We start from the raw sequence: 9,708 nt of genomic DNA on the forward strand, positions 1-9,708 counted from the left end.
CCTCGCTCTGGTCACATTCTCATTTGTTGCTACTGGCATGGGATGAATTATTGAGTTTGGGGTGTCTTGGCTTTACCCTCCCCTCACATTCCCTTAGTGTGCTCCCACGGATGACAGCCACCCTGTGAGAGTGCGTATTTTAAAGCAAACTGAGAGACAAAGAGAGAGGGGATACATATATGTGCACCTATTCTTGAGGAATTAAACAGAGCTTTCATCCTCATTCTGTCAAAAATAGTCAGACAGTTTGTACTTAAGTAGAAATACAGATACTAATGTTAAAAAATACTCCAGTAAAAGTTCAAGTTTCTACCACCTGTTTTTGTGCAAAGTTAACTGAACCTATATATATTATATTAATGTAATAATTAATTTATATTAGTAGATGGAATTACAAACTTTATTTGAGTCTAAATTTTAATTCTCGTAAATATACTCACCTTGAATAACTTAAATATAACATGAGCAAAGAAAAAGAAACAATAAAAAAAAATATATCTATTTTCTGTTCCCTACATTGTAGAGGGTGGCTTTGCCTCTAAACAGGAAGATGTGCACAGTCAGGGGTTAAATTGGGATTCAGCAGGTGGGGGAACCCTAAAAATCAGTTGTAATGGCTCAGTGTGGGAAAAAGAATCACAGCTCATAATCATTTCTATTTTCTTAGTGTACAGGCTGTGATCACCTGACCTGCTGCTCTTTGTGGATTTACACAGCTGAATTCAACCAGATGTCAGCAGATGTTTCATGAGTTGTCCTGGCTGAGTTCCATCCTCTACACTGACAGTAAACTGTACTATATGCTGTCTTTATATTAGACAGTATACAGTTGGTATGAAGGTGGAATTCAGTCAATGAATCTAATCATCAACTTCAAACTCATCTCTGAGGCACTTAAAGTAACGTTTCTCTGAACATTAAACCACAGCAGCTGTGCACCAGTCACACGCTGTTCTTTACTTTAAATCCATCACAGTACAGCAAACTAACCTGTTTATCCTGCACTAAACCTGCAGCGGATTTTCATACAATCTGTCTCAATTTGTTTTACAGCATGTTTCACAATATGAAAAAACATAATGCCGCGTGTACACACCCAACATCTGATTTAAAATCATGAGGACTTACACGAACGCTTTAAATGTGCAGTCCTTACCTTTGAATCTAACCTCTCTTCTTCCTCTCCTGTCCTGTCTTTCTTATCTTTCTCCATCTCTGAGTGAAGTTAGCTCTCTAGTTTTCCCTCCCTGTAAAATACAGCAGCTGGACCTTTAACTAGCAACACACTGTGAGACAAACTGCACACAAACAAACAGTTTGTGTGTTTACTAATGTTTGTTAAGCTGACAGAAACGTTGGATTTGAAATGACCTGCCGCTTAAAAAATGTTAATCCCTTTATGCTGGGTGCTCTTTAGTAGGGCTGAAGTGCTGAAGATGCTGAAGTATCGCGATAATGCAACTTATGTACACCTGCAGTCCTTCCGGTGCCAAAAAACAAAACGAAAACGAACTTTAACCCCTTTAACTATGGTACACGGCTTTGCACCTTTCATTCCGTGGTAACTCACACACACACGGGACTGCCTTTCATGTGTTACTGTTTAGGCCCAGATCAGTTTGATGTTTGAAGGCCCACAGTGACGTGAACTAATAACTCCACTCAAATGTGTTAAACCAAAAGTAACGAGCCTGTTTTGAACATGTAAGCAGTAGAAACGACATATATTTGTTTAGAAATGCAGTGAGTAAAAGTAAAGAGCTGTCGGAAAAATAAATACACAAGTAAAGTACAAATACCTGAAAATTTTACTTAAGTACAGCCACCTCTAGAAATAGTCATCCCAGCATGAAAACATCTTCACTATATCCTCACAGAGACCTGCTCCCTTTATCGCAGTGTTAGCCCTGTTTCTTTTTACCACTTTTATTATTATTATTATTATTATTATTATTATTATTATTATTATTATTATTATTATTATTATTATCATTATTATTATTACCAGTCTCAGCTCCTTCATCCGTCACTATTTTAGCTGTGAATCATTTGCGGTTTGGCCCCTGATCACGTCTCTATTATTGCACGAGAAAACGCAATATACCTTTCAGCTGCTGCTGAATAATTGAAGTGCCCTCAGTCGCCACATGTCGCTAACGCACAAGCCTTCAGCTCAACTTACGGCATAGGGACGACGTTATGATATCAATACTGGTATTCCAAAAATCAATTATTCACACCGCCAAGCTCTTGTTTTATCTCCATTTTTATGCCACAAACATGCCGGCCGTTAGAGAGAAATTTGGCTCTGGTCTTGAAAAGAGTTTCACGCTAATGGGCTATTTTTAATAACAATTAAAGTGAAATGTTTTCTTACACATAGGCCATTAAAATAACACTTAATTAAATGAAATTAACGTTGCAGGTCAAAAATCAACTAGGTGAGACTTTGCATTTTATTTTACCGTCCCCATCTCAAATTCTTTTTATTCCCCATAAATTACACTGTGAGTATTCACTTCTCATCAACAAACCCAAAAACGTTTCTGTGTATTTGTAAATTGATCCGAAACTATTAACAAATGTATTTTATTTTAATTTAATTGAATAATACTATTGTTAAAACTAAAATAAACTGGTGGTGCCTATTTTTAAAAGCACTGGGCTATTTTCCATATAGAAATATGACAACAACAACAACAATAATAATAATAATACTAGTAATAATAATAATAATAATGATAATAATGATAATAATAACTGGGTGCGATAGGCTATTCCGCGCTTCACCCAAATAATTAAATCAAAATATTAAAATACATTTTTTAAAAACTACACAAAATATGTAAATAGCAAAAAATAAAATTACATACTTACTTAGATAAACAGAAAAAAATTCATAAAAACCATTCCCATCTTTCCTGCGTTAACCTGTGGTGCAGCCAGTGTCTCCCTAGAGTTCCCAGAGTTCCCAGTCAGGCTTCTACTTCCAACTCTTCCACATTACTTCGTTTTATACCAATATATAATTAATATTGCATCGTCATTACTTAATAATTTCAAAGCCCATGCACGGTGACATGAGGGCATCCATAATTAAAACTGTGCTAATTAGAGAAAGGGGCCATAAGTAGCGTGTAGAGGGCACACACAGTCAGCGCTCTGCGGTGTGAAAATCGCTGTAGAAACGGAGGCCCGTCTCTTTCTTTGGTCCTTGTCGGCTATCATATACGACGATACATATTTAATTCCAGCAGAGGTCTGGGGATTTATAAATAAAACAGTCTGGCGAGATCCCATAAAAACAAACTGTTTACAATGAAGTTATGGCCCATTGGTGAGTCTCGGGATGTCGGCCTGCGATTTGTGCATCACGGTAATGGCTCTTGCGCTGTAACTTCAAGATTAAAATGAATGCAGTTTCATAAGTCACAGAAAAAAAGTCGCTCCAGTGGGATTTTAAAAAATAACCAATAATTTATTAAGTTTAAAATTCACACATGTTCTTTTCCAAGTGAAATCAAGAGTGAGGAAAAATAAATACTTGGATCAGGTGATGGAGGCCTGTATACTGGATATAGCTCACCAATATGATAAATATACAGCTCACCTGTAATGGTCCAAAACACGTTCACATCAAAATATTAAAATATAGCAGCAGCCAAAGCCACACGTCTGTGCCTCATATATATATATAAGACGGTGTCATTTTCATTTCTAAATAATTAAAGATAGCCAGACTCACAGTGTCATATACCTTGTGAAAGAGTCACTGTTGCTTGTGCGTAAATTACCTTCACACAGTTCACGAAGAGAGCTGATTAGTTCGCGAAAAAGAAAAATAACAAGAAAAAATTGTGATTTAAAAAGGTGAACACTTTAAGTTTGAGGACACATTCCACTGAAGTCTTCAAAAAGAAAAGAGGTGAAAAAGAAAGCGGTGAAAACGACATATAGTTCAATATATATGAGCCAGTGATGTGGAGTACAAACTCAGGTCTCAACCAATTATCTTACAAAATCTTATTTTTTCTTTTCTTCTCGAATTCCTGAAGACTCTGTCTGTCTCTTCAGATAACATCAGTTTAACATTTAAACAGCCCATAAATTCAGCCTCCATGAACTCCAAGTAATGGTTTATAAAAAGTGAGTTAATAATCCCTGAATGTGACAAATTGTCAGGGTGAATTTCCTAAAAATCCACATTTAGAGTGTGCAAGATACAAGACAAACAACATCAAAGTCATCCTCCTTACAGATCTATAACACATTTATCAGTCCCGTATTAATAACAAAATCGAAAAAGTGCAACAATGAAGAGTGCGTGACACGAAATGGGGAGGGGGGGGATGAAGTAAAAGTCTTTCTGGGGACAATCCAAAATGAGACACGTTGCAAAATCCCTGTTAGTTAGGTTACTTAGGCTATTATTAATCACTCGATCAAAAATGTAGTAGGCTATTTTATTCATGATCTGTGAAACTCAGTGCACCGCAGAGTATTTCATTCGTTTCTGTTTTTGCCGCTGGTTGCAAAACCACACTCGAACCACGTTCTTTTTCAGGTCCAGTTTTTCGGCGATCGCCGCAATTTTTTCCGAGGAGGGTCGGGGCTGAATGGCAAAGTACGCTTCCAAAGAGCGCTTCTCCGGCGCGGCGATGGACGTGCGCTTTCTTTTCCTCTCGTTCCCGTTGAAAAGGTCCGGCTTGCTGCTTTTCTCCCGGTAGGCAGCCTCGGCTTCCTCCAGCCAGGCCTGGAGAACCGGCTTGAGCGCGATCATGTTGTTGTGGGACAAGGTGAGGGACTCGAACCTGCAGATGGTGCTCTGGCTCAAAGACCCCACTCCTGGGATCTTGAGGTTGGCCAGAGCTGACCCGACGTCCGCCTGGGTCACCCCGAGTTTGATCCTCCTCTGTTTGAACCGCTCGGCGAAGGCTTCCAGCTCCCTGGGATCCGACTCTACGTCGTTGACGCAAGCCATACCGCCGTGCACGGACAGGGAGTGAGGGTGGGCCATAGTGGCCATCGCCTGCTGCAGCTGCCCCATAGTCTGCAGGTGGTGATGAGGGTGCTGGTGGTGGTGCGCCGGCGTGGTCATCCCTGGAGGCTCTGGGGCACCCATCCCGGTCACAGCCAGGCTGGTGGAGAGGTGGTCCAGGAGGTCTCCGGCCTCCAGGGTCTGTCCGAGGTGGTGGTGGTGGTGATGAGAGGCGATGGTGGAAGGAACGTGGGAGATGGGCACGGTAGTAGAGGAAGAAGAGGAAGCTGAGGTGCAGGGGACACTGCTCATGGTATGGTAAGTCACGTCTGGTTTGAACGGGTGACTCTTGCCGTGAGAGACAATGCTGTCAGCAGCCGCCAGAGCCTCTGCCCGTGCCAGCAGGCTCTCATCAAAGCCTCCGAATATATTGCCCTGCAGCTGCAAGCAAGAGTGCGCATACTGGAGTCAGTGGGGAATTCTGTCAGGCAGCTCTCAGGATCTAAAAAACATTTTCCAAAGGCAAGCAGCGCCGAGGAGAGAAGAGAACCCTCCTCAAAGCGCAGGTCATAAAAATTAATATGAAAGCAAGAGCATTGCTTGAATAGACATGTGGATGAGATGGGGAGGATGGGGTTGGGAGGGGGAGGGGGGTACAGACAGAAGAGAGAGGGAGAGATAGCGGATAGAACAAAGTCCTGTCAAATCAACTTTACAGACATTTCCAGTGTGATATTTTCCCCCCTTCCTCTCACCCAGTATACTCCAGCCATTCTCCCCTGACCTGAACGTACCTGTGGGGCGGGCAGACAGACTCTGCGCATGCCCTCCGAGCCTGAGTGCAGGCCGGGATACTTGGGCTCGTGCAGAGCCGGGTGCATGGAGAAGTGCTGCTTGCCGTTCATGGTCATCATCATCCTCCCTGCAAGCACCTCGCAAGTAGTGTGGCCCCTGACATGAAAGTCGGGGCGCGGACAGCTACACGGCTCCTTTGCTCTCCTTCACCAGACTGAACAGTTAACATCAGTAGCGCCTCCCGGCATTCCCCTCTCCCGCTTCCTCCCCCTCCCCTCCTCCTCTTTCAGTCTCCCTCCTCCCACCCACCCAGCCTCTTTTCTGCTCAACTTACAGGTTGCAGAATCGTGGACTTTGTGCGCAAGCGTCTAAGAATAAGCAAAACCAAAAAGCCCCACAATTCTTTAATTAAAAGGCTGTTTATTGACGACAGCCTTGATATTTGGGGTCGTGTAATTTCCTTTCCCTTGAGATATAGATGTGTATTATCACACCGACATTTACAGTCTATGTTATTTCTATAAATCCAGTGTTAAGTTCATGCAGGATACCCTCGAGCCCCCCACCATTGCCAACGATGAGGTCTTAGGTGGCAAGCAGAGTGAAAGGCTTACAGCAGGCTGCATTATCGCATTTATTATGCAGCACAAAGACCGTTTCAATCGTTTCAGCACCGAGGACAGCGCAGCATTTTGAGCAGCAGTACTGAGTGTGTATTAAACCGTGAATGGATATGTTTGGATGACTTTACGGACTGATTTGGTGCTGCGTGCTCCAAACTGTGTCTAAGGCCTGCTGGTTGACCGGTCGACCCAACGGCCTTGGCTTTGTCCCCTCTAATGTGAACGCCAGTCCTCGGGCTGTTTTACGGTCTTCTCATGTGGCTGCCTGGATAAAACTCACGAAGCCGGCCTGGACGGCCCGAAAGAGGAGCCAGGTTGGCAGAGGCTCCCGATGACACAGCCTAGTCTATCCGATCCTGCTGCCTCTCTGGTTCCCCAGACTGTTAATAATTTAGCACCACCGTGGCAGGCATCCATTACCACACTGGCAGGTTCTTATACATTACACAGATTAAAACAGCCAAGGACTTCTCGATCCGGGCAAACCTGTTGCAGTCAAACTTTGACTTTCAGACTTGGTTGCGAAGAGCATGTGGCCTTAACTCATATTTGCGAGTGTTGCGTTCAAATAACACAGACTCATAGAGATACCTTTAATGATCTTCTCCTGGCGTAATTCAAACGCAGATAAACGTCATTTGAATGATAATTTGTTGTATATTCTGGTATTACATTGCATGTATGCCTCTAAAATATTAAACTAAATATTATTTAATTTCGAAAATGTAACTATAATCTTCTGCATCATTGACAGACTATCCACACTGTATGTGAATACAGGCTTCAAGTTTCCACATAGCTCTGCAAGTCGCCTTTTCAACCTGGATTGGCCTCTGGCTGAAGCGTGACGTCACAAAGCACACCTCTCAGACTTTTTGAGAAACTTTTCACTTTCAGCAGAAGAAAACACCCTCCAAGTTTCTTCCTTTTAAATGCATTAAAGAGATTGACCCCTGATTGACTTTTTTGAGTCTGATCGCTCGTGGGATACTTTTAATTACCCAACATGTTATTTAAACTGAGTTGTGAACACGTGAGATCTCACCAGAAGATATCATTTTTCATCAGCGTGAGAACAAAAATCAGATACAAGAACCTGAATCTCCGCATTAGTCTGTAGAAAGCATGAAACCCCTGCTTGCTGTTACACTGCTGGGGCTATTCATAATTTAGTGGTCATTGTACTATGTCATCTTTGCACTCTTCATATTCTGAAGATGGCCCTGACGTGTTTTATAAAGAGCTTTGTCATATTTGCAGCACAATCTCTCCAACCTGTTCCCACACCACGCCATCAGCACCGCCCATCCATCTGGCCAGCCTACATCTGGAGCTCAGTTCCACCAGACGATCTAAATACTGTCACAGCCTTCATTACACACCGTGATGAATAATTTCAGGAAAGAAACAATAAATAAACAAGCGCGCTACCAATCAGCAGCTTACTTTTGATGATATAATTAAATACACAAGCACAGTCAATTCTCCCAGTGCGTGTTCCCTCACCTCCCAGTAACCAGGTCAGAATGGAATCTGGTAGGAATGTTGAACTGTCAAGCCCTTCAAGTCCCTTCCCCTGGGACGAGCTGGAAGTTCTTGCATTAAGCTAAACAGATTCTGAGTGTTTTCACTTGACTTCCTAAAGTAAGAAATGGTCATGCATTATTCAGTGATATTTTAATATGTCGCAGCTGCTCTGTGGTGTCTTCACTCAGATGCGTTGGGATTTGCTTGGGAACGTATCAAAGTGGACGCCCATGACCATAACGGCTTGTCTTATTGGCTAATTATTAAGCCATAAATCAGCCATAAATCAGCTTTGACCCTACTTTTGTGTAACTCGATCTCCTTTACAAATTTTCTTTTTAATATTTCAGGCTGATCAGAAATGGAAAAAAAATATTATTATCCATAATTATGTAATATTACAAAAATAATAATGCAAAAGTTGTTTTCATGTGTTCTAGAAATTCATGAAAAAATCCCATCTACTTATTCACATTATCATTATCACATAGTGACACGCTGGCCCATCTTACTTTAATTAATGGTCTTTAGGATGCTTCTCAAACTTGACTGTTCCTTAAATGAATTAGTTTACTCTGAGGTCTCACAGTTAATTGTCTGTCAGAATCAAACTACTTTTGCAATTAATAACTTGAAGTAATCATTTTCCGTATGACTTTAGTCTCTCATGTCATTTTGGAGGAATTTTAGGCCCATTCTACTTTACAGTGCTGCTTCAGTTCATTGAGGGTTCTCGTTTGTTTATGCACGACAGTACAGTTGAGCTGACGTCTGGACTTTGACTGGGCCACTGCAGAACCTCACTTCTATTTTTTTCTCAGCTGTTGGGCAGAGCGTTATCTGTTGGGCAGATGGCTTCACATTCTACTCTAGAATACTTTGGGATACAGAGAAGTGACAGCTGGTATGCTGTTAATATGCTGTGCTTAATTTTTTTGCTAAATGTGGAGCTGTGCATTATAGGCACACACTCCACTTTTGTTTCCCCTGGTCAGAGGACTTTTTTCCCCCAGAAATCTTGTGGTTTGTTCAGATCCAATTTCTTGCAAACCTAAGCCATGCTGCCATCTTCTTTTCAGAGAGAAGAGGCTTTCCCCTGGCAACCCTTCCAAACAAGCCACACTTGTTCAGTCTTATTCTTAATTGTACTGTCATGAACTTTATTATTTAACATGCTGACTGAGGCCTGTAGAGTCTGAGATGTAGCTCGTGTTTTTTGCAGCTATTTCAGTCTGACCTTGGGATAAACTTGCTGGGACCTCCACTCCCGAGATTAGCAGCTATCTTGAATGTTTTCCACTTGTGAATAATCCTGTTGATGGAATGATGGACTTCAAAATGCTTGGAAATGACCCTATAACACTTCCCAGACTAGCATGGTGGCACGCACTGTTGCCTTACAGGAAGAAGGTCGGGAGTTCGACCCCACAATCCGGCTGGGGTCTCCCTGTGTTTGTATGGGTTCTCTTCTGGCTTCCTCCCACAGTCCAAAGACATGCAGTGGGGATAGGTTAACTGATGATTCTAAATAGCCCATCGGTGTGAATTGTTGTCCATGTTTCTGTGTTAGCCCTGTGTCAGGCTGATGACCTGTCCAGGTTGCATCCTGCCTCTCACCCTATGATAGCTAGGATAGGCTCGAGCTCCCCCACTCCCAACAAAAAGAATTTTGACCTAATAACACTTGGATAACTGTGAATACACATGTAGAGGAGAATTTCAAAGTAGGTTCTACCATAAGGAAATTCATTGTTATAAAGGGTTTAAGTGTCATATGTGATGTGG

The 9,708-nt window shown here is 42.0% G+C and overlaps 1 protein-coding gene across 1 annotated transcript; it reads right to left on the minus strand.

The window, feature by feature from the left end:
• Positions 1-3,452: 3,452 nt before the first annotated feature.
• On the minus strand, positions 3,453-6,196 carry pou4f3 (POU class 4 homeobox 3). Its single transcript, XM_003446943.5, has 2 exons — positions 5,773-6,196; positions 3,453-5,419 (listed from the first exon to the last, which is right to left on the minus strand). Exons 1-2 carry the CDS (start codon positions 5,893-5,895, stop codon positions 4,484-4,486), a joined length of 1,059 nt encoding a protein of 352 aa, XP_003446991.1. The 5' UTR covers positions 5,896-6,196; the 3' UTR covers positions 3,453-4,483.
• Positions 6,197-9,708: the final 3,512 nt, after the last annotated feature.

The sequence above is a fragment of the Oreochromis niloticus genome, linkage group LG10 (genome assembly GCF_001858045.2).
Source record: "Oreochromis niloticus isolate F11D_XX linkage group LG10, O_niloticus_UMD_NMBU, whole genome shotgun sequence".
NCBI lineage: Eukaryota > Metazoa > Chordata > Actinopteri > Cichliformes > Cichlidae > Oreochromis > Oreochromis niloticus.

Bases quoted from the DNA above. Each gene is read 5' to 3' on its own strand.
- pou4f3 (XM_003446943.5), bottom strand. From the start codon at position 5,895: ATGATGATGACCATGAACGGCAAGCAGCACTTCTCCATGCACCCGGCT. The intron at 5,420-5,772 runs GTACGTTCAGGT...TCTTGCTTGCAG, and splicing joins TCTGTCTGCCCGCCCCACAG to CTGCAGGGCAATATATTCGG.